Raw genomic sequence first — 25,768 nt, forward strand, 5'->3', positions numbered from 1 at the left:
CTTCAATATGCTGTGTTAAGTGTAATATCTGGCCAGTGCATGATTTTCCTGGTCTAAATCCAGTCTGCTGTCTGATTAGCCCCTCATCTATGCAGTCAGCCATGTGATTTAAAATGGCTCTTTCAAAAATCTTGTATAGATGACACAACAGGGAGATAGGCCTGTAACTCTTTGGGTCATTTGCATCTTTGCCTGGCTTCTGTAATGCAATAACATGTGCCTGTCGTCATAGTCTTGGCATTTTTGAGGTTTCTATACAGGCATTAAACATTTTTTGGATCCAATTTATTGCCTTTGGTCCAAAGTGTTTGATCTGTTCAGTGTACATGTTATCCACACCAGCAGCCTTCCTATTTTTGGACAGTTTGATTGCGGATTTCACTTCTTTGTTAGTAATTGGTGTGGCAAAGTTATTCACTTCCCCATCCATGCATCTTACCACTTTTGTTTGGATGCTTTTGCTGTCAGTCTTGCCATTCAGGAGTAGTTGATGGGCTACTTGGTTAGCTGTAACCTGTGTGAAATTACTCTGTTGAGTTTTGCCTCCATCAAGTCTCTTCAACAGTTGCCAGGCTCGTTGGCTATCTTTGCAGAAATCCAGATTTTCTACTAATTCCTGCCATTTTTTCTGTCTGGATTCTGCTATATCACTTGCCAATTGATTTCCCAGTTCAATGGTTTCCTCGCTGAAGGGGTTTTCATTGAATTTTTTAACATACTCCTTATATTGTGTCATGAGGTGCAGCTCCATTCCAGAGATATACTCCTTTCTTGCTCCCCTTGGAATATGATCTTTTGAGGCTTTCTTAACAATTTCATTGAAGAGTTCATAATTTTCTGGTATTGGCAGTAGGTCGTCTATCTTTTCTTCAATTACTTGTTTAAAAGATTCCCAATTGGCCTTTTTGAAATTGAATCTTGGAGGTGGGTTTTCACATTTAATTGGGCTGATGACCGCCTTAATTTCACATATGATTGGCCTGTGTTGGGTTTGGGGAATTGGATCTGCTACTCGTTTGTGACATAGACTTGAGATTCGCTCCGAAACAAAAATGTTATCTGGGTTATATCCGCGTTTCCATTTTCCACTATTGAAGGATGCTGGCAGTTTTGCGTCAAAGACCAAGCTCAGCTGCTGCTCTTCAGCCCATTTCTCCACTAGATCACCAGCTGTATCATTTTCAGCATATCCCCAGCTTACACTATGGCTGTTGAAGTCTCCAACTATTATTCTTGTTTTTGTGGGTGAGACATTGCTGTTTTCTGTCCAAGTAAATTCTACATTTGGTGGTTTGTAAACTGATGAGATTGAGCAGTTTCCCATGTCAATTGTTAGAATCTCGACATTATTTTCATCAGACAGTGAAGTACTTATTACCTCCATAAGTTTCATTCCTTCAATTTTTGGCTTCCGGCTTTCTCTGCGCCTGTGTGTTTCTTGAATGGAGATCACGTCTATGTTCAGGTTCTTGACCATTTCAGCTAGTATAACTTCCTTTGGCCCTGACAGGCCCTCTATATTTATGGACATGATCCTTAAGGGAGGTGTTCTCGTCGGAGGCCCTGAGAAGGGCCGTTTTAACCCGGGCGTAGGGTGCATGATCGACCGGTGATGGGATGATTGGCCAGTAGTTTAACTACTGTTTCCAGGGGGCGCCAGCTTATTGAGAAAATTTATTCACAGTTCTTTAAAAAAAACATTCGCGGAGGCTCATCCCTTGCCCCCCTAGAAATTCGATATGACATGACAGTAGGATTGAGACGAGAAATCTAAACTAATGAGGTAAGCGGGTTCTGAGCCAGGAATGAAAAATTGGACTTTCAATTGCCTCAGATCGAACAGAGAAGAGAAAGGGACGTTCGTTTCTCTTTCTCTTATGATTGAAGAAGGTATCTTCAACCTTGAATTTTCAAGTTAGAAATTTTCACCTCTCTTTCCTCTCCCCCTCCCTTCAACGATAATTTTTTTGCTATTAATATAATATGCAGTGACGAGGTTAGTGTTGAAGCCAGCGAGTGACCGAAGGACTATGATGAGAAATGTGAACTTGAGAATGGAGAGGTGGGCGGGTTTTGCGCCAGGAGTGATCGATTTTGACTTATAATTGCCTCAAAATATTTCTGTTGAATTCTTCGATTTCCCGCGATTTTTTTTACTATTTTTCCTGGATCATGTAATAGGTATAATTCCCACCTTTATTTTTCACTTCCGAACGGTGAGAAAGAAAAGGGCGAATGCGATGCAATTTGTTCCAATTTTTGATCGCCTGGTTTCAAAATTTATGAAATTTTTAAACTCATTGCCCTGATAGTTGATACTTTTGTATTCTTTTTTTCAAAATTTTGGGAGCCAAAAAAAATCACCGAAGGGTGGTCGTCTTGAAAAAAGTAGCTACTTATACTTGAATACCTATTCAAAAAGTAATAGAGTGCAGTTCTTCTTTTGCTCTTTTGATTCCATTTCTATCTTTTCTCCAGTTATTTTTTGAGAAATTGAAATACTAAATTTTTGAACCAATCTTAAATGAGGTTTTACGAAAAAATTTTTGAGAAAGGAAGGTTCAATTTTTCAAAATCATGAATATCGTAAGGTCAGAGTGGGTATGCAATTTTCATCTTGCTATTTTAGAATTGATATTGTAAACGTCGAAACATCATTTATTTTAATTCCGGAGTACGTAAACCTTTCAACGAATATTGCTCATATAATAAATTTCCATCTTACTTTCTTCGTCAGAAGTTCTAAAAATACGACCATTTTACATCAAAATAGGTAAAATTATTTCAAGTGATTGAACTCAATTATCAAATTAATGCTTCCTGAACCAATAAAGCGAAGGTGTTTTTTTTCTTCGAAATTTACTCGTCACGATGAAATATACGCGTAACTATGGAAGAGGGGAGGGGGCTATAAAATGCTATAATTTTTAATATTTTTGCTCGCCAGTATGTAGACGGTTGATTGATTTCAATTTCCTTCGATTTCTTAAAATTTATCGGTGCTGTAATATTGCAGAGTGATTAGATTGGCAGCTCTAAGTGAATCACGTACTTCACTTACCCCAAGCTTAATTTCGAAATTAGGGAACAGAGAGTTCGTCATCCGACAAAATGGATAGAACAGGTTATAGCAGCTGGGGATAGGAGAAGTGTGGAGAGATGTCATCGGTATATTCGCAACAAAGAGACCTACATGACGATGATTTTCAAAGCAAATTGAATTCCTGTTGATTCAAAATCGAAAAACCTCATTCGAGTTTTTGAGAAAAAAAAAGAAAAAAGAACGAAATGTTCAAACCATCCTGTATAACTTACTAAATGTCTCATGCACCGCATCTTTCAAAAGTAAGAAAAAATAAAATAAAAATAAAAGCCAGCTTCAACGTTGCTGGCTTTTTTCCACTTATTTTCCTCGTTAGAAACACGATGAGACGTATAAATGTGTATATGTACGGAGAAACGTGCGGTATACTATATAACGTGTATCATCGACTTTGTCGAATTTATGAAGAAATAATGCCTGTTTGTTCCTATACCTATCTGCTGTCAAAGTTTTGAAAAAGCACGGCAGAAGTTCGATATACCTACAGTGAAGAGGAAGAGGATACCTATTTGAGCTAAGCGAGAAGTACGTCTCTTTTTTTTTTCCTACCCTGAACGTAGCTAATCCAAAACTTGCAGTTGAAAAACGCTTATATGTATCTATATCCTGATGGGTTTATTTTAACAAGCTAACTACCTATTATATTTATTTATTATTATTATTTTTTTTTTCGAAATTTACAAACGAGTTTTTAACAAAGCTGAAACCGAAGTGGGTAATGGAATCGTACAAAAGTGTCGTTTTTTTTTTGAAAACTTATCAATTAAAATACCATCGCCGCGCTGGTCGCAATGAAATACGTATAGTTTTGTGTTTTGGTTTATATCGGGTCGCCTTTGTTCAGATTTCAACGAAGAATTACTAACGAGATTTTAAAAACTTGGATTGTAGCGTATTTATTGTAATGATGACGTAAGCCATGTGTATTTTATCCGAAATTCTAAAAAAATTATGGTCGGATTTAATTTTGAGATCCCAATGTTTATTGCAATACCTTCTGGAGCAATTTGAAGTTGCTGGAGAAAAATAAATTTTCGGATCTCCATTCCAAGATTTAATTTTTTTCAGAAAATTTATATCATTCGACGAGTCATTATCGCCATTTTGAAAAAAAATGGCGAAACTTGAAAAATCAACTTCGTTTGCTCAAAGTTTGGGTCTGACTTCAGCTACCCAAATTGATTTTTTTCAATTTTTAGTGAAATTTTATAAAAATTTAAAATTGACCATTTTCAACGATTTATGTTTTTTTTTCAATAAAAATTTCGCAGCTATTTACTCAATAAAAATGGCGAATTTGGTCCTAAAACTACGTAACATCAATTCCTTCGAACCGAATTTCCCGATTACCAGTGATTCTGGCGGCACCAACAACGCAGTTTTCTATTTCTGCAGAAATTAAAAATTTTTCCAAAAGGCATAGAAATTATTTTGAGCGACTGAAAATCGAGTTTTGGTTTATTCCCGATCTTTTTAAAGAAGTTACCCACATTTGAGACGATTTCCAGCCAGACACTTCGAGTGTGTTTTTTCGATGAGCAATATTTTATCCAAATGTGGAAGGAATCGTTATAAATTGAGTCGAAAAAAAACCACAACGCGATTTTAAGCTGCCCAAATTGATTTCCACGCTTCCTGGAGAAATTTTAAAATCTGGCAGAAATGGAAAATGGCGCTAGACGCTCCAGAATGGCCAGAAATGAGGAAATTCGGTTCGATGGAATTACAATTAAATTCAAAGTATGCATTTAAAAAAAAAGCATACCTAAGTCGCCGAAAACGGTCAATTTTGAAGTTTCAAAAATTTCCCAAAGATCAACTGTACTGTATGATCAGCTGGAATTTTATTAGAGTGTGTGGGGGAGAGGAGGGGAGGGGTAAAATCATTTTCTTTCCAAAAATCGTGGTTCGGTTCAAATCGAAGGTGATCACTGGGAGAGGGGAGGGGGAGTTGATCTTCAAATTCAAACACAAATATTTTATTTGTATAGCTTTTTTTATGACCTTTTTTCGAAAACAAGAAAAGCCAAAAAAATCTTTGCTGGAGGCTGCAGAACGATGTGAAATCACCATGAATGGATTTAGATGGTCTGAAATAGGGTACCAACGAAAATTTCAGCTTTCTACCTTGGCACTTTCACGAACGAAGAATTTTTGCAAATTTTCAAAAATATCCAAGTCACCGGGGAAATTTTTTCATTTTTACAGACTGAAACGAATTTTGAAAATTTGAGCCTAAATCGATCGAAATAATCATAAAGACGGACATTCCCGTTTATAGGAGTTGAATTTCATTTTGGCTCTTTTTATAGCATTTTTTCTAAAACTGGAACATCTGAAAATCTGCGGTAGTTTGAATATACCTCACTTGTTGGAAGGTGAAGTTTTAGGTACATATATGTATTTAGGTAATAAGTTAAGTTATAAGAAGTTTATTATTTTTAGTCCGGCGTATGACAATAGGAGTACTTGCACCCCCCCCCCCCGCCGATCCTACGGGACAATATTTTTCTTAAAGGGGACATCCTAAGGAATATTTTAAAGCAAACTTGCCAAAAAAAAAGTTGGCCCTACTTACAAAATGGCGGCCATTTTGATTGACAAGTCAGCGAAATCGCAGATTTTGCGTTTTAATATAGAACTTGCACGAACTTTTTCAAACTTTACAAAGGTAGATCGAAAGATCATGCAAAAATTTATCACCTGCCAAAATTTCGTGCTGAAGTGCGTTTTTCGATTTTTGGTTAATTTTTGAAAATCGAATTTAGGCCAAAAATGAGGAAAAAATCAAAATTTTACCAAATTGACCGAGAAAGCTGAAATTTGGGATACACCCTATTTTCGACATGCCAAATCGATTGGAAACGGTTTCAACTCGTTTTGAGCAGTTCTGGAGCCTCCAGGAGATTTTTGAAACTCGATATTCCCACCAAATTGGAGTTGTAAAGCTAAAATTTATTCTAAAAACCAATTTCAATACGCTACGAAGTACTGCAGGTGAATTTCAAGTCGTTTTGGATCCTCCAGCGACTTCTTGAAAATTCCTGAAGCCTCCAGCAGATTTTTGAAACTTTAAATTTTCACAAAATTTCATCAAATGAAGATGGAAATCTGAAATTTACTCTACACTCCAATTTTAACACCCTCTGAAGACGACTTCAAGTGGGTTCAAGTCATTTTAGGGCCTTCAGCGACTTTTTTGAAAATTACTGGAGCCTCCAGTAGATTTTTGATGATTGAAATTCCCGCAACATTAATTTATCAAATGGAGTTGGCCAGCTGAAATTTACTTCGCACATGACATGGTGGTTTCAAATGGTTTTGAAGCTTCCAGCTATTTTTAGGAAATTTCAATTTTCCAAAAAAACGTCATACAACCTTTCAAAAAGTCGCTGGAGGCTCCAAAACGACTTGAAATTCACCAGCAGTCAACTTCGTAGCGTATTGAAATTAGTTTGCAGAATGAATTTCGACTCTCCATCTTAGTTTGATGATATTTTGGGGAAATTTCAGGTTTCAAAAATCTACTGGAGGCTCCAGTAATTTTCAAAAAAGTCGTTGGATGCTCTAAAATGACTTGAAATCCACCAGAAGACGTTTTCAGAGGGTGTTAAAATTGGAGTGTAGAGTAAATTTCAGCTTCCCATCTCCATTTGGTGAAATTTTGTGAAAATTTAAAGTTTCAAAAATCTGCTGGAGGCTTCAGGAATTTTCAAAAAGTCGCTGGAAGATCCAAAACGACTTGAAATTTACCTGCAGTATTTCGTAGCGTATTGAAATTAGTTTTTAGAATAAATTTTAGCTTTACAACTCCAATTTTATGGAATTTTGTGGGAATCTCGAGTTTCAAAAATCTGCTGGAGGCTCCAGAACTGCTCAAAACGGGTTGAAACTGTTTCCAATCGATTTGGCATGTCGAAAATAGGGTATATCCCAAATTTCAGCTTTCTTGGTCAATTTGGTAAAATTTTGATTTTTTCCTCATTTTTGGCCTAAATTCGATTTTCAAAAATTCACCAAAAATCGAAAAACGCACTTTAGCACTTGAAAATTTGGCAGGTGATAAATTTTTGCATGATCTTTCGATCTACTTTTGTAAAGTTTGAAAAGGTTTGTGCAAGTCCTATGTTGAAACGCAAAATCTGCGATTTCGGCTGACCTGTCAATCAAAATGGCCGCCATTTTGTAAGTAAGGCCAACTTTTTTTTTTTGGCAAGTTTGCTTTAAAATGTTCCTTAGGATGTCCCCTTTAAGAAAAAAGTTGTCCCGGAGGATCGGCGGGGGGGGGGGTGCAATTACTCCTATTGTAATATGCCGGACTATTTAGATTCTTCAAAATTTTAAAATTCAAACGATGATTTTTTTCAAATTCAAAATTGACACACAAATTTCAGAAAATCGTCATTTATGGATTTTCAAAAAACTTCCAAAAATCAAAAAATCAATTTGTGCAACTAAATTTTGGTTTTGAAAGTTTTAGACCACGCTCTTTTCCTGTTCAAATCTAAGAAGGCCGCCTCGAGCGGTATTTTCTAATGGTTCCGGCTCTGGAAATTTTTTTGCAGTGGGGTGAAAAAATCAAAAAAAAAAATCAATATTGATAGAAAAATTAAGTCACCAAGCATGAGAAAAACAAAAGCACGTGAAATTATCGCTCTATAGTGCTACTTGACGCTCATCATTGAATTCCGTAGAATAGAATACATAATCAACATTTCACCAAAAATTAACTACCTCCATTATCTAAGTACATACAATTCCATCGCAAAATTGATTACCTACATCTCTCAAAAAAAAAATCAAAAAGGTCCAAAAAAATTACCAAAACCAACCCGTCAACTCGTTTTTTTATCGTTTATCGAACCTTTCCAAAATGGCAGTCGTTTCGCACAACTTTATAGGTAGGTACTAGGTAGGCAGGCAGAATACCTATCAAAATTATACGAAATTAACTCCGACTACGACATTTGTTTGTATACGTCTTTTTCCAAACGAATCAATTTAAAAGGCGCGTTAAAAGAAGATCCCAATTTAAACAACTCGATGCTCTCGACAGAATAATCGACACCATCGACTAAAAAAATTTAATGCCGGGTTTTAAAAAAATGTAAATAACGGTTTTATTCCGCTTTTCCCTGTGGCATCGTCGCATCGCGTCGCTCGCAATTCGTAACAGTATGTATTTCGAATAGTGTACCATTAGCGTTAGAATTCTACGCCGAAAAAAAAAATACATACCATACCTAACCTACCTACCTACCTACCTACGGATCAAATAATAAGAAACTCCGCGGCGTAAAAATTTGTTTTTTTCTTCCCTTCGTCATCCTCACACATCTGGTGAGAATATCGTCGATGCAGGAAAACTATCGTATACGTATACGATATACAAGTAAGTATATTAAAAATATACAAGATAACACGACGTCGACGACGACGACGACAACAACGAGATATTGTATAGTTATTATCGAGTGGTATATGCAAATTTACAGCGAGAGAAGGGATGGGGAAAAAAATTCAAATTTAACCCAGATAAATTATTTTTCTCCAAAATGAGTCGATAATTACGCTCGAAAAAACGAAACGCGGAAAAAAAATAATAATAGACCGCGTGCGACAATACTCGTCCCCTATTTTGTGTAGTATAGGTAGTAGGTACAGATTTAACCAGGATCTGCTCGCATCGTACGAGTACATTCGAGTACCTACACCTAAAGGTGTATTTCCATTTCTATTGTGGTATTTTTTTACTTCAATTTTTGACCACGGAGGTGTCGTTCGGGGAGGGGGGTAAGCAGGGTAGCAGGTAGATGGGTTAAACACGACGAAAACGCCGATGGTTGTACATTATACAGAACGCTGCTGCAGTCACGACGAGATAAATTATACCAAATATATGGATTGATGTACGAGTACGAGTACGAGTACATAACGCGCGTATACGACCACCACGTGAAGTTCGCGTCGAAACTAAACGCGAGACTCGTGAACGGAGAAACGACCAAAAAAACAAAAAAAAAAAAAAGTGAAAAACAAAAAACAAAAAGAAAAAAAAATTGGGAAAAATAGTAGTAGAAGAAGTAAAAAAAAAACAAAAAAAAACCGATGCGATGTTTCAAAAAGTACTTAATGAAAATAATGAATAAGAGGGTACGAAAAACGGGGACATTGTCAAAGAGGTACATGGTACAATCTAAACGTTTTCTGAGCTTACGGACTGTTTCGTTGATCAATACTGCCACACCCGTTTTCTCCTCTCTCTCTTAAAATAGTGCTTTTCTTCTTTCAGAATCGCCGCCGCCGCCACTGCCTCTGCCTCTGGCACCGCCACCATCGTCACCACTCTCATCATCGCGACCGCCACTCCGCCAGCGAAGCGAGCTAGGCGGCGGCGATGATGGTGGTGGTGCTTGGTGCTGATGCTGTGTGCTCTCTCTCTGCCTTTCGCTTCTGCCGCTGTGCGTCTATGTATAGTATGATGGTGTATATAGAGTAGTAGTGTGCTGTGTGTACTCTGTTCTCTCTGTGTGTATACTCTACGCTGTGCTATGCTATGCTACCGCCATGCCAGCAACCAGCACGACGACGACGACGACGAGTGAAAGCGAGAGAAAAGGAAAAGTCTCGCGTATTACGCGTGTGCGTACAAGGATGCGTTTTTAGCGTACCATCAGCTCTCATCTCGCACATCATGTGCGTTGGTTCGTTCGTTCGTCGGTCGGTCGGTTGGTTCGTTCGTCATCTCTCGGCATGGTATATATGGCATGGCATGGCACAGGCATCGCGCGACGTACGCGAAACGCCAACCAGCCAGCCAACACGCCACCAAAGCCAACGTGTATCGTTTCATTGATATTTATTACCGAGTATTACCTACTTATTACCTTATAAGTAGGTACTCATATTCACGTGCTATAATACTTCAAACACTTCTACACACACGCCATATTATACATAATATGCTTCCATTCTCATTTTCCTGCTCTCCTTCTCGACGTTTTTCTTCATCGTAGTAGTACTCGTATGTACCATGTGCCAGTGCCGCACTGTCGTCATCGTCATCGCCATCGTCGTCGTCGTCGTCGAATTCGATAATGCCCCTACACACACACACCGGAGGTACTCGCATAATTACCTTTTTCCTCCTCATCATCATCATCCTCAACCATATTATACGTATAATACGCTTTCGTCGCTCTCGCATAGTTAACTTTGTCAGGAGGTGTAACGCAGATAACGCGACGAACAGCCCTCTATCGTATACTCGATAGATTTACTCACTCCCTCCTCTCATCACGCAATCTTTTACATCGTTATTCGATGGGTATAGGGATAGGCTAATTGAGTCGCTATATAAACGAAGTTAACGCGGTGTTAACCTGCATTTTGCAGCACGACGACGACGACGACGACGACGACGAGGAGGAGGCGACGTACATATTTCAGATCGAACGTAGTAGGTAGGTAACTACTTGAGAATTAGATAAACGAGAAATCGAATCAAATTACTATTAAAAATTAATCCTCTCGCGTTACCTCGAATCTTTACGAACGCCTAAGTTAACTGGTTAAACGTATTACTTCACGTATCCTGACCGATATCGAACTCGTTTCCCCAAGATTAATTACTCCTTCACTTCACCGTAGGTACTTATTTGATAATTTCAATTTGTATAATAAACAACTCGAACAGATACTCGTGAGTGATATGTCAAAGGGGTTGTTGAATTTCATTTGAAACATGAATCAATCAATCACACAACTTAACATGGAAGGGGGTGCCGGGGTAGTGGAATAAGGTAAGGGTAAGGGCACCAATTACGGACCAGTCCGCAATATGGACCAGCGCCCATTCTCGTTGGTAATTAGCGCAATCTGTCAGGAAAAAATGTATTCTGATGTATTTTTCATAAAAAAAAAAAAACGAATGAGACAAAAATTACAACTGTAAAGTCAAAACTCGCTGAGAAATTTACAAAAAACTGTTTTAAGACACTGAAAATTTTTTTTAGTGTGTTTTTCAACTTTTATTAAAATATGTATATATGTGGTGTAATTTTCTAAGTGTCATTGATCTTTATAATATCAAAAAAGGATGTAGTTTCTGCTGGAGTGATCAGTTTTTGCTAAAAATGAGGGTATGTACTGAAATTTTTGGTGCTAAGTTTCTTTTTATGGGGTGCGCTAATATGGACCACCTGTGATATTGAATTTTTTACTCATTTTTTTACAGCCGCTGAAAAGGGGAATGCTTGAAATACTATTTTTTTGTTCGTTTCTACTAATAAATATGATGTTTTGAAACGTAAAAATATGTTTATTTTGAAATTATTCTTTAGGTGGTCCATATTAAGCGTCCAAAATTTTGAAATGTCATTTTGACACTCGTCATTCAACAATTTGAAAAAAATATTCAAAATTAACCTGAACTGCTTAGAATGCGTTTTTTTGTTCATTTCTATAAATAAATATGACCTTTTGAAAAATGTGAAAGTATGTTTATTTTGAAATTTTATAGGTGGTCCATATTAGGCGTCCAAAATTTTGAACTGTCATTTTGACACTCATCACTCAACAATGAAAAAAACATACTTAAAGTTGACCTTCACCTCTGAAGTTTTGTACAGTGTTAGTGGAAGGATGGAACTTCATTTTAAGCCTTTGTGGAGGTTTCTACCTCCTATAGTTTTCAAGTGGCAATCCTCAAAAAAAAAGTGGTCCATATTTGGTGCCTCTACCCTTGGGCAAAAATTTCACTCCCCCACTTTGTACATGTTCAAAAAGACACAATGCGATGGTGAAGGGAAGGGATCGGACAGGCCGTACAAAAAAAATTAAACAACATCCCAACTCAGCATCCCAAATAAATAGATAACAATACTGGGAAACAATTTGGAACTTTTTTAGCCATTTTTCCAAAAATACTTACCTCAATATTTTTCAGAAAGAGGAGCCCCCAAATTTTTGTTCCATGATTTAAAAATAGGTAGTAAAAAAGACAAAAGCAAGACTATATCTATCAAATTTTACATTTTGAATGAAAGGGGGAGGGATTCAATATTATTTTTTTACAGGGTGTCTACCAAAATTTAATTTTCAAAAATAGCGACTTTTCGCGACCTTTTTTAGCGATTTTTAGCGACTTTTTTTCAGTTAAAAGTACCTCCCCCCCCAAAAAAAAAATTTCCAACGAAAAAAATGTTTTTTTTACCAATCGCCATCAACTAAAAATAAGAAAAGTTTTTAAAATTTGAAGTTTGGAGAATTTATAGCGACTTTTTGGTATTTTTGGCGAAAATCGCGACCTTTTCGCGACTTTAGCGCCCTATTTTCAAAATCGCGACTTTTCGCGACTTTTAACGCTATAGCGACCTGGTAGACACCCTGTTTTACTGCTTCAGAAAGCATTTCGATTATTTTTTTTCAATTCAAAATTTTCATAGATCGCCCCCCCCCACATTCATCATCACTTGGCAGAAAATTTTTAGAAATTCCTTCATATTTTCAAAAAAAAAATGATAATACCTAAAAATAAAAAATGAATAAATGAGAATTACAAAAATGTATAGGGTTCCCCTACTAATGGAGGAACCCTATGGAAATCACCTGGGATCATCATTGAAGGTTTGCCATTTTCTCCCAAAAATGTTGAAAATAATGTAAAATTCGCGTATACATTGTAATCGTTTATTTACTTCGTAATTACTCGTAATTCGTTGTATTATCGAGATACAATGTCTGTGTAAAGTCAACAAACATCATTCGTGACTAAGGTACTGTAACCCGGGTATGGCAGACTCCCATTTTGTTCCTCACTTTCAAAAATTGTTGTTTTTCAATTCAAGGTTTTTGAAGTAATCATTGAATTAGAGCACATGCTGTGAATTTCACACAATTTCAAACTATTTTTAACCTGAAAATGAAGAGCTGAAAAATGACTGAAATTCAAAAAAATTAATTGTACTTCAATTGATACATGTAGCATACCATTGGAAAGCTCGTTCAATTCTCTTTCAAAGATGTTATTATGAAAAAGTTGTAAAAGTGCATGGTTTTGAAGATATACGCGGTTAAAGTTTGCCAAATTCCCATATACTGCAATGCTAAGTTCGTCAAACCAGGAACAAAATGGCCGTCTGACATACCTGGTTTATAGTACCCTATTGTGACTTTTAGATTTTTCTATTTGAATATCCGATTCATATTTGATTAAGTATTACCGTTTTCACACTAACATTCGCATTATGGCTATTTTCTTCCGTTTTATTTTCATGTATAAATATCTTTGTATCAGTGTAAATATGTTCGAATACATTTTTTATTTTGAATTTTCAGAAGGGAGAATCTCAAATTTTGTTTCATGATTAAAAAATAGAAGAATATTCTAAACGTTGGGAATCAAATAAAACCAAAATGCACCACTCTTTACCGAGAAATTGTATGGAATAAAATTACCTACAAATGGCTCAATCAAATTATTTCATTTTCTGACTTTGGGCGAAGTCAGTTGAGTTGATAGCGTTTTTATTCATTTATTCCTTAATAGCGACCTCTGGCTGACATGTATTTTGATATGTCATATGCTTTTTTCATCGCGCATATTTCACAATTTCGCTCAAAATTTTTGGATGCAAATGCGCGCATATGCTCATAACACCACTAGTGGAGACCTCCACTTTGAGATGAAAGTTGCTCAGAAAAATCTCAGCCCCAGAGATGCCCCTGGAAAGGAAAAATGGGCCATCAACCTTAAAATGGTCATCATCATCATTGAACTTTGGCTCAGTGAGCTGTTCAGCCCATTTGGGAAAATGTAGAAGAATTGCTCGCCAATGTATCATCAAGTCTTTTCTTCAGTCTTCCTCTACTCCTCCTGCCAGTTGAAGTGTACGCTTTGACTTTTTGAGGGGACCATTCATCAGGCATTCTGTCAACATGTTTTCGCCATTTCTTTCTGTAATCTTTCACTCGTCTAATGATTGGCTCTGCTCCTAGCTCCTTCAGGATGTCTTCGTTCCTTTTCCTATCTAGTCTAGTATATCCTGCTGTGGCTCGCATGAATCTCATTTCCGCTGCGGTTACTCTGCTTTTTACTGTATATCCTTTCTCATTGTCCTGTTTCACTTCCATATAGGAGCATTGGTCTTGCCAGTGAATTGTAGATTCTTATTCGAGTTTCGGCTCTGACTTTTCTTGGAGGTATGGCTCGGTTTATCGCTCCGCTTACTCTCAGGAATTTACTGATCTTAAGTTGTGCGTCAACTTCTCCTTCATATGACAGCTCACATCCGAGATATTTAAAGCTTTCAACTTGTTCCACTGGCAGTCCATTCACAACGATTTTACTGCGTATTGGCTCTTTCCCCTCGCAGGCCATCACTTTTGTTTTTGACGACTGGATTCTCATTCCTTACTTATCAGCTACTTTCTGAAGGTTGTACATTGCTCTCTGCAAGTCATCTTCATTGTCAGCAAAGACCACCTGATCATCAGCAAACAGCAGGGTATTGAGAAATCTTCTGGTATGGTTGCACCTGATTATATAGTATTGTAAAAAGCTAGCACTGCTAGCAGTCTCTTCTTAATTGTTATTATGGCGTTCTTGAATAAGTTGTTGGTAATTTATCACTGCCTGGGGCTTTTCCATTTCTGGAGTTTTTCAAGGCTCCATCTAGCTCTTCCCAAGAGAATGGCTCATACTTGTTCTCCTCGTGGTTTGCCACTTCAATTTCATTGTCGGGATCACTCCATAGGTTCGCATAGTATTCGATCATTTTTTCACAGTCTGGTGGGGCAATGTTGGCTCCGTGTACCTCATCTTTAGATATTCTTCTGATTATTTTGTACACTTTTGGTTTTAGTTTATATGTGTCCCTCTCCATGTTTGCCACAAACCTTTCGTATTGTTCCTGTCGTGTTTCTCTCATCATCTTTTTTGTCTTGCGGCACTGTTCTTTGTAGCTTCTTTTGTCTTGTTCATTCTTTGAACTCATCCACTTCTGGAAGAGGTTTTGTTTCCTCTTCAATTCTCTTGATAGTTCATCATTCCAGATTTTCAGCTTTTTGTGGTTTTGTCTACTTGATGGTTTTCCTAGTGCCTCCTCTGCTGCAATCTGTACAATAGTTTTCAGACTGGTGAATTTTCATTAAAAAAATAGCCATAAATTTGAAAAAATTTTCCCGATTTTTTTTCGAATTGGCAGTAATAACAATGACCAAAAAATTGGCACCACCTCGTTCCAAAATACGAGAATTTCCTCATAATGCGAAATATTGAAGAACAAGTTTTCAAAACACAAACTACGAAGTGATTAGCAAATTTTCAACCACTCAGTAAATTCTAAAAGTGGTCATAGATTTTGACAGCAATAGCATATAGATCGACGCAGAATCTCAAATACAGGGACAGGACTAATTTTCCCAAAACAGGTTGGATATCGACAGGCTTGAAAAAACCACGATTTTTCGAAGAAGCCCACTCAACTCAAAATGAAGTTTCCACTGAAATTGATCAAAATCCCCCGACTTCTTTTTGGGCGATTAACTCAAATGTCCTACGTCAAAGCTAGCCAATTTTTCAAAAAATTGACAATGCTTGACATCGGCAAAACTCACCCCCCCCCCCTGGAACCCGATTTCTCTTTTGGTTCGAGTAATAATGCATGAAATAAGTCTATTTGTCCCAAGACAACTGCAAGAAATCAACAATTTTGTCATTCCTGGCGCAAAACCCGCTCACTTGTGTATACGAAAAGTCTCATCGTAGCCCTTCTGTCACTCGCAGTCTATGAAAAGTTGAGCTTTTATACAGAATTTTCACATTCGAGCTGCTCCATTTTCCTTCAAGAATCTACTAATTTTCAATTTTCTATGTACTAATTTTTTGTGAAATCCTGAAAATAAATGTGCTCAAAGTTTAACCATTCTAGACATAACTTAAAGAGTCCAGAAAGCGTACCTAGTAATTTGCAAAAAAAAAATACAAATCCCCCCCCCCATCCCTCACTTTTTGAAGGGTCAAGGTGAAAATCATGGTCCACTGAAAGAGATATTCTATTTTTGTGAAGCAAGACCTGACTTTATTTTTTGGTTCGAGATATTACGATGGTTTTTATTTTCAGGTTCTGTTTTTTGCGCCCCTTCCCACCTCTGAATAAAGTAGTTGAATTTCATGAGAAAATAATTTCCAATTCTTTGATTTTCCTCCAAGTCCAAAAAAAAGTTGTCCCGTCGAGCCCCCATCTCCAGTTTAAAAAATGTAATCTACTTATCCAATAATTTTCCATTTTTGCGTCAAAATTCTTTTTGAATAAGTACCTATAACACTCTTTTCAAAAAAAAAAAAAAAAAAAAAAAAAAACGCATCAGTTGCTCAAGCAATGTGGGTTTCTTTAATAAAGTGCCACCCCCCATTGCCAAAAAATTTTTTGAAATAAAAAATTGAAAGGTGTAAAACTTTTTTTTAGATTTTCCATTATACTCGTCAAACCCGTTTTGAATAATTCTCTTTCCAAGAAAAAAATCACTTTCTGCCCCCCCCCCCCAACAATGTTGGTTTAGTTGATTTGATGAAAATGCACCAAAATCCAAAGATTGGAATGTAAAGGGACGAAAATTTCGACATTTTTAATTTTTCATATTTTTTGAGCCAACCTAAGTTTCACTTTTTCTTGATGTGAGTACATATATATGGATAGGAGGCTCAAAAAAATTAAATACCTAGTGCTTTTGTGATAAAAATGGGCAAAGTGAATGTTTAAAAATCCAAAACGTATCTTTGGGAGGGAGCTAAGGAGTGATTGAGGTACTGGATGGATAACAACAAACTACTCAAAAGGTACAAATATGAGGACGAGAGACGAAAAATACTGTACGTGCTAAATAAAAAAAATCAAACATTTGAATTTTGGGTCACTTCAAAACTATTATAGCTTGTCAAAAATAAAAATTCTCAATTGATTGACCTTCATAAATAAAAAATCACAGTATAAAAATTAGTTCTACACTTCTAGTCTCTCTCATACAAAGAACCTGACAGTTATTTCGCGCAGTATTCCCCATTATAATTTACCTACTCCGATTTTCGGAGCTTTCTAAAAATAAAATTAAAAAACCTATAGAAATTTGTTTATAGCACTGTGCTCTCAACTTTTATACCTACATCGTACATCTCTGTTTTAAATAACACCTAATAATCGATCATTCGTATCAACATCAACTGCTTAAAGGATTATATTCGGCATCGTTGCTGCTGTTGCTGAACGAAGGTTAGACAAAATAATCATACACGAGTTCGAGTCGAGCCGAGTTGAGTCGAATTGCTCCACCCGCGCTATTGACGGTACTACGTATGGTATTTTAGCTCGTGTCACCCAAAGTTTAGGGTTTAGGCTAATTATCATGAAAGGATTTAAATCGAATTACTTCGTTCGCCACTCAAGGAAGGCTGAATAGCAGGTGAACAGTGAACAAACGCTGCCTCGTGTAAAGGGTGCTTGCTGAAGCGATTCTTATTCTCCTAACGTTAAATCTGAAGCCTCGCTAAAATCTATTATCGAAAAATACATACATAATTTTCAAAGGGATAACACTTGAAACAAAAACAGCACTTTTTCAAACATCAAAAAAACAATAAAAATAAAGCAGCTGCGTGAAATTCGAAAAAAATAGTCTCTTTAAAAAAAATGGGCAAATTGAAAACTGAAATTATTTTCGATAATGTAGTTCTATACGAGATTTGTTTGTAACAAATTTTCACGAGGAAAATTCCAGAAATTGGAACAAAATTTCGCATTTCAAGTTAAACTACGAGTATATTTATACGATTGAAATACCAATCGAACGCGTGAATGATTCAACGATCACGAATAGTAATTTTTTCACTCGATTGATTAGCGCAAAATTCTTCCATAAATCATAGAGAAACTTACTCTTAATTACACCTGGATGGGTATCTTGCTATGTATTCTAATAGTACTTACTCACCTGAAACAAAAAAGAACGACAGTCGATTGATTATCTTATGAACTTATTACACTAAAGAGTCAAGAAAAGAAATTGATGCTTAAATATTAAATACTTAATCAACTTTTTTTTGGTAATTCAAACATCATACATTAGGCGAGTTTGCGTAGTTTTCAAAAATTTTGTATCACACAACCTTCAACTCCCCCACCCCTCCTCTTTTCGTTCGATTTCAAGACCCTCGAAGTAACTTTGATAACCAAAAAAGTTACAAAACCTGATCAAAAAAACATTTTAATGCAGACAATTTTTTTTCAAAAACCTCGATCGAGACATCAATAATGTAGAATTTTTTGTAGAGACAGATTGTGATACATTTTCGGTCGCGTAAGCGAGAGAAATTCGTTCTGCCTCTAGCCAACATTAAAAATAGTTTCGTAATACGACACCTAGCGGATTAGTTCACTCTATACATCGTAACGAGAGAACATACGCTAGAGAAACCAGTCATTTGGCGACTCCCGATGATACAACATCGGATATCAATGTTCCGGAGATGGTATAGGTTTGCCTATACCATGCTATTTGCGTAAATCTAATGGACTAAATTAGTAGCACAAGTCCAGTCATATACGAAATATGAACTGGTGAAGCTTGCGATCAAGTGATCTATTCCGTAATATGATCTGTGTTCCAGTTGCGTTGATAGAGTCGTTCAGATGAACTCGGGTCCAGGAGTTATTACATAAAACAACTGACGATCCTTATTGTAAATCTCATCTTAATGAGTAACATATATGGACCTTCCCACATCCGTGTACTGTTCCCTATTCCCTGTGGTGATGTGCTTTGCACTTTCTTAGGCATAAAATGCCATCTCTCCTTTTCGTAATACTGTACAGGCCAGTATAAATAATATAGCTTGAGTAAGTTGTTATTATGTACTTGAATCAACAATACATGAAATAACAACTGAAGATGTGTTTCTTATTTCGTAAGGTATATTAGATAAATGTCTGTGTGGTATACGTAAATACACTCAGTGTCCGAAAAGTAGGTAACGAGGCGGTAAGTCGCCAGGTACCTACGAAGCTCTCAGAAGCTAGGTACTGCTAGACCTCAAGTAGGTAGCTAGCATATGTGAGACCTATACATGGAGATGTGCTTGTAACAGCATCATCGTAATGTGCAGAATATATCTCCACATTTAGGAGATTATTTTTCAAAAAATAACACTTGTTTTCAATTTGTCTCAAAAAAGTGAAATTATTTCGTGACTTTTTAGCAAAAAAAAGTAAGACTTTATGACTGTTTTTAGCCAAAAAGTGAGAATTCTGACAATTTTCAGCAAAAAGCAAAACTGAAAATATCATCGAAGACAGAACTGATCGCTAATTTCTGGCAACATATCGAGATTTGGTCAACTTTAGGAAAAAAGTGAGACGTTTTGACTTTTGGCAGAATGCGCAATGTTAAGAAATCTGCAGCAAAAGGCGTGATTTTACATAAGTAGTATCTAATTTTTGGTAAAAAAAAAAAAGTGGAAACTTCGGGTAATTTTTTTGGTAAAAAGCAAGATTATTAACTAAGCAAAAAAATAAAAAAAAAAACTTGAAAAAAAAACGAAAATTTTAGAAAAAAATGAGACTTTTTGGAAAAACTTGAACCTTTTGACAATTTTCAGCAAAAAATTGAGGTATAGGTACTGGAAATTGTTGGTAAAACAAAATCAGACAATTTCAGAACAAAATCGAAATATTTGAAAATTTGAGCAAAATGAGATCTTCTATGCAAATAATGGCAAAAAAAGCGAGACTTTTTCGAAATTTTCATCAAAGAATGAGTTCTTTTCGCAACTTTTGATGAAAAACGAGACCTTTCTGTCGATTTCGGACAACAACTAAGACTCTAACAATTTCAGAAAAAAAAGGGTCAGTTGGAAATTTGTGGAAAACAGTAAAGTTTTGGCCAATTTACAAAAAATAACCTGTTGGCATTTTTTGCAAAAAAACGAAACTTTTTAAACAATTTTTGGCAAAAAAAATGAGAATTTTTGGCGATTTTGACCAAAGAAGGGACTTTTTAATATCTTTGTCCGAAAACAGTACCTAGCTACCTACTTCGTCAATTTTAGCAGAAGGCATTGCTTTTTTGGCAAAAAAGAGAGGCTTATTGGAAATTTATAAGAAAAAGGTTTTTTATTTATTCATTTTCAACGAAAAAAAAGCAATTTTGCAATTTTAAGCAAAATGCAAGAAGATTAACTTTTTGGAAATTTCTGGCAGAAAAGCGAGACTTTTGGGTAATTTTTACAAGAAGGTTATCTTTTCGAAATTTTATGCAAAACAGGAAAATTTTATAGTACCCCTACTTACCTAATTTTTGAACTAAAACAATTTTTTTCAAAAAATTGAGCCAAGATTTTTCAAAGTTTATTTCTTGAAAATTTCAAAGAGTAACTTCAGCAACTAATATTTTAAAAAAGTAGTCCAAATGTTAGGTACTTTTTGTAACTTTGGTAACTTGATGTTGTCAGTAATTTACCAAAAATTCTCAGTAATTAACCAGAAATCATCAGTAATTTGCCAGAAATTATCAGTAATTCATAATTACCACAAATTTCTAAAAATTTACCTCAGAATGCAAGTAATTTATCAACCATTACCAAAAATTACCAAAAAATACCAGTAATTTACCAGAAATTATCAAAATTACCAATAATTTACCAGAAATTACCAGTAATTTACCAAAAGTTATCGAAATTACCAGTAATTTACCAGAAGTTATCAGTACTTTACCAAAAATTATCAGCAATTCACGAAAAAATTATTAAAATTACCAGTAATTTACCAAAAATTATCAAAATTACCAGTAATTTACCAGAAATTATCAAAATTACCAGTAATTTACCACAAATTATCAAAATTACCAGTAAAATTTACCACAAATTATCAAAATTACCAGTAAGCCACCAGAAATTATCAAAATTACCAGTAATTTACCACAAATTATCAAAATTACCAGTAAAATTCACCAGAAATTATCAAAATTACCAGTAAGCCACCAGAAATTATCAAAATTACCAGTATTTTGCCAGTAATTTACCAAAATTGGCAAAAATTACCAGTAATTTACTACAAATTACCAGTAATTTACCGCAAATTACCGGTAATTTACTAGAAATCATCGGTAATTTACCAGACATTACCAGGAATTTACCAGAAATTACCAGTAATTCACCAGAAATTACCAGTAATTTACCATAAATTACCAGTAATTTACCATAAATTACCAGTAATTTACCATAAATTACCAGTAATTTACCATAAATCACCAATAATTCGCCATTACCAAAAATTACCAGTATTTTAACCAAAATTACCAGTAATTTATCAAAAGTTGGCAACGATTATCCAAAACTTATCAATAATTCATCAACAATTACCAGAAACAGTTGGGAATTTACCAACATTTTTCAGTAGGCTAGTTCATCAAAAATTATAAAAAATTAGCAGAAATTTACAGAAAATCGCCAGTAGGTAAAAATTCTTGAAAAATGACCTAAAATCTGCCCAAAGTACGAGTAACTTGAACGACGCGACGTTAATTCAAACACATTTTGAAATCATTTTTCGATAAATTGGAATTTTTAAAATGCTGCTGGACTGAAGACTCCGGAATTGCTCAAATTGAACAGGGACCTTATATAGGTAACCTGTTCAAACGACGTAGGTACTACATATTTCTAAAGGTGCTTAGTTTGTTTGTATATTTGAATCTCTCAACTTTGTATTGTCTCGCATGCCATCCGGTAGGCATTGTCAAAAAATATAAATTTTCCAAAACTTTTTATTTTTGGGGGTGTTTATAATTATTACACTCGTAAAGGAGGGGGGGGGGGGGTTAGATTTGGTTTGTGAGGTTGGTGTTTGATTAAAGTACCAAGAAAATGTTTCCAATTTTCGAATCGAGTTAAATTAAACATCGATTTATAAAAATAAAAAAAAAACATTATTCGCGAAATAGTGCTCGAAAAAAAAATACGCGTGGAAGAAAGAAAAAAGTAGGTACCTAGAACGCGCACCTATAGCTACACATAATTCGCAACATAGCACAGGCAAACAAATTGAGAAGGAATGCTCATTCAGCAACGTTCCAGTTCACCCTATAAGTAGTCAATAGGCGTACAACCTTCAATAATATAAGGCGAAATCATAGGTACCACCGACGAAGTGCGATATACGACGACGTGGTTTTTACACATGTGTGAGTGGAGAATTCGAATTTTTGGTAGCTACACGAGCGAGCATGTGAGTGTGTACTGTGTAGCTTTCGCTACAGTATACTTAGAGAGCTTTTCTACACATCGAATGGTGCCTGTATCGCTCTTTGCATATAGCCTTTACAAGGGCTGCTATAGCCTTCTATTTCTGATTTGCACGTCCAATTTACTTGTGGCCTGTTACACAGATTGTGTGGTTTTTCATTTTTACTGCACGAGTCGAGTACGAGTATATATGATACACTACGATGTATGTATGTAGTTGTTGCTGTTATTATTATCATCGTGACTATTATTGATGACGGAGTGGCGATGGCGATGGCGATGAAGACAATGATGAGCTAAAAGGCAAGAGGCAAAGTGGAAGCCGGCGGCGACGGCGGCGGCGGCGATGGCGGGCGAAGAAGAAGAGATGGCGGCGTGACGGCAATAATGCGGTTGCGGTTTCATTTTTAATTAAAAACTTTTCTACGCTGCGATATATACACAGTATACACACGCTATCGCTATATACGGAGAGAAAAGCGTTCATTTCTTTTGGGGATTCGAATGTACTGTACGTTTTATTTATCTGTTAATAGCCGAACACATAGCGCAAATTGTCTCGAAACCTTAAAACAAACGTGATCGGAAAAAGAAAAACCAAAAACGAAACACAGTTTCGCAATAAAGTGGCGTCTTTATTAAAATATCAAGCTGCTTCGTCTTTTTTTCTTCTTTTTTTTTTATATCGCGGCTACGCATAACTTCAATGACCTTTTTTATTGATCGTTCAAGACGTTTACCTTAAAATCTTCGGCATCATATCAAACTCCGCTATCTCTCTCTTAACCCACATCCACATCTAGAGAGCAATAGCATAGCATAGCACAGCACGCATACACGTACGTATCTTGCGCGCCGCGGCATCGCATCCGCATCGCCCAGCATCACATGCCATCGCATACCCCCTCTCTCTATGTATAATCTGCTTCTGCACCCACTGCCACTACCACTACAGGCTATATATATATAGGGTAAGTCTGCTGGAGGTACCACAACACCAAAGGGCATCTAATAGTGTTCGGGTGGGGCGAGGGGGGGAAGAATTGCGTACGATAATTTTATTCAATCAAATAAGAATAACCATCTCTATATAGGTGCGTATATTAGCGCCTCAGCCACGTGTCGCCTCTTTTCCCTCTTTTAGAAAGTAGTTTCTAAGCCGCGGTGTCCCTTTTTCACGTCTGTTAAAAAAAAAACACTGACACGCGGCACACCGACGACGCGATGGTGGCGCTGGCGCCTTTCGCTTAATTACCGAGTAGGTATAATTTTTAATTCGGTCGCGCTGCGAATGCGATAATATAGGTATACTAAAAAATTACCCCGGCTCGGTTGACGTATCATGCGGTTTCTGTAGCCCTAATTTGGTAGCAATTGCTGCGAAATTCCACCTATACTAAATATACATTAGTAATTAGACCTACGGATGAAAAATTTATCTATAAAATACACTGAAGTCTATTTTTAATGATGTTTGTTTTTTTCGTTTTTCTTTTCCCACAGGTAACAGCTCCGACGACGAAGAACGATTAGTTCGAGATTTATTTCGCGGTTATAACAAATTAATACGACCAGTTCAAAACATGACGCAAAAGGTTGACGTTAGATTTGGATTAGCATTCGTACAACTTATCAATGTTGTAAGTATCGACGTTTTGTTTCATCATTATTTCAATAGTTAGGTAAGTACACTAAATCAGACACGTGCGAACATTTTCCGAAATTATGGACATGAAAAATAGGTACCACGTTTTCTTGGATAAAATATACGATTTTGAAATTTTAGTAATCAATTCCCTATAGCTTTAATCTTTATTCTGAGTAATCTCCATCCCTCTTATTCTTCAATCTGGGAAAAAATGAAAGATAGGAGAGGGGCTGGGGGTTGAATAGAAAACTAACAATAAGGGAACCTCTTGAGGTGTCCGCCTTCGATTTGAACGGGACCGCGATTTTTGGAAAGAGAATGTTCTAAAACCCCCACAACCAAATTTTCAGCTGCCCAAGTTCATTTTTCAATTTTTGACAAATTTTTGAAAATCCAAAATTGACTATTTTGGTGATTTATGCTTTTTTTTTTAAAAAAAAAGTATCTACGTACTTGATCAGTAAAAATGTTCAAAATAAGTCCTAAACCTGATATTAACCACCCAAATCCAAATTTTGCCAATTCCAGCCATTCTGCAGCCTCCAGCGCTATTTTTCAATTTCTCCAGAAGACGTGAATATGAAGTTGGGCAGCTGAAAATCGAGTTGTGTGTCATACTCGACCTGTTTAACGAATTTATCCACATTTCAGCCGATTCTGGAGGAGACACCTCAAGAGTGGTTTTTTGACCAGCTTTTTTTCAAAATAAAAAATCCAAAAACCAAAAATTTCCCGTTTACGAGAAAATTTTCGAAATTTGCGCGAATCGCAGTATTTTGTCATGAACTAACCCCACGAGGGCGAATGTCACCATTTCCAGCAATTCTGGAGCCTCCAGCGCGATTTTTCAATTTCTCCAGGGACTCCAGAAGGGCTGGAAATGGGGAAATTCACCCTCGTGGGCTTGATTAATGACGAAATACAGCGATTCGCGCATTTCTCAATAATTTGCTCGCAAACGAGAAATGTTTGATCAGGGTGTCCACTCATTTCTGGAAATGATTTTCCCTGACTTTTCCAGGTTTTCCAGACCATTTTTTCTATTTTTCCAGACCATTTATTTTCATTTTCTATGCTTACCCCAAACTCTAATTAAATAAGATTACTTTTTTTTTGGGGGGGGGGGTGTAATTTTATTTCATAAGCTTCTCTTCGATCTGGATACATCATTGGATATAAAAAACAGCTAATCTTCGATTATTAACTTTTTAAATTAAAAATGAATAAATAAATAAAACATGCATCAATTTTGACAAATTGATACAATATTCATATGAATGACTTATGAAAACTTTTCTTCTGTTTTTTGGATTTTTGGAGGCCTAAAAATGTGAAAGAACTTTTGAAAATTTTCATTTCGAGATGCTTAAAAACGAGTTTTTTTCAATGCAAAGAGTTTATTTTTTGGTTTCTTAAATTTGAATATTGGAATGATGTTTTTTTGAAAGAAGTTACTTTTAAAAAAGAAAAGAGAACAGGCTCGAGCGAAAGCTTCTGAAAATTTGCATTTCGAGAGGCATGAAAACGAGGTTTTTTCATGTGAGGACAAGTAGTTTTTTTTTGGCTTTTAAAATTTCAGAATTTGAATATTTTTTTCGAACGAAGTTGATTTTGACAAAGAAAACAGAACAGGCCCAAACGAGGACGAAAGCTTTTGTAAATTTGTATTTCGAGATGCATAAAAGCGATGTTTTTTTGTGAGTTCATTTTTTGTTTTTAAAAC

The 25,768-nt window shown here is 36.0% G+C and overlaps 1 protein-coding gene across 1 annotated transcript in view; it reads left to right on the plus strand.

Moving 5' to 3' along the window:
• nAChRbeta1 (nicotinic acetylcholine receptor beta1) overlaps positions 1-25,768 on the plus strand; it is a 71,264-nt gene that overhangs the window by 18,747 nt on the left and 26,749 nt on the right. Inside the window, exon 3 of the mRNA XM_065355735.1 lies at positions 23,901-24,037. Within this exon, the coding sequence (XP_065211807.1) occupies positions 23,901-24,037 (137 nt within the window). The remainder of the gene's footprint in view (positions 1-23,900; positions 24,038-25,768) is intronic.

Source organism: Planococcus citri, chromosome 3 (genome assembly GCF_950023065.1).
Source record: "Planococcus citri chromosome 3, ihPlaCitr1.1, whole genome shotgun sequence".
In the NCBI taxonomy this organism is placed as follows: domain Eukaryota; kingdom Metazoa; phylum Arthropoda; class Insecta; order Hemiptera; family Pseudococcidae; genus Planococcus; species Planococcus citri.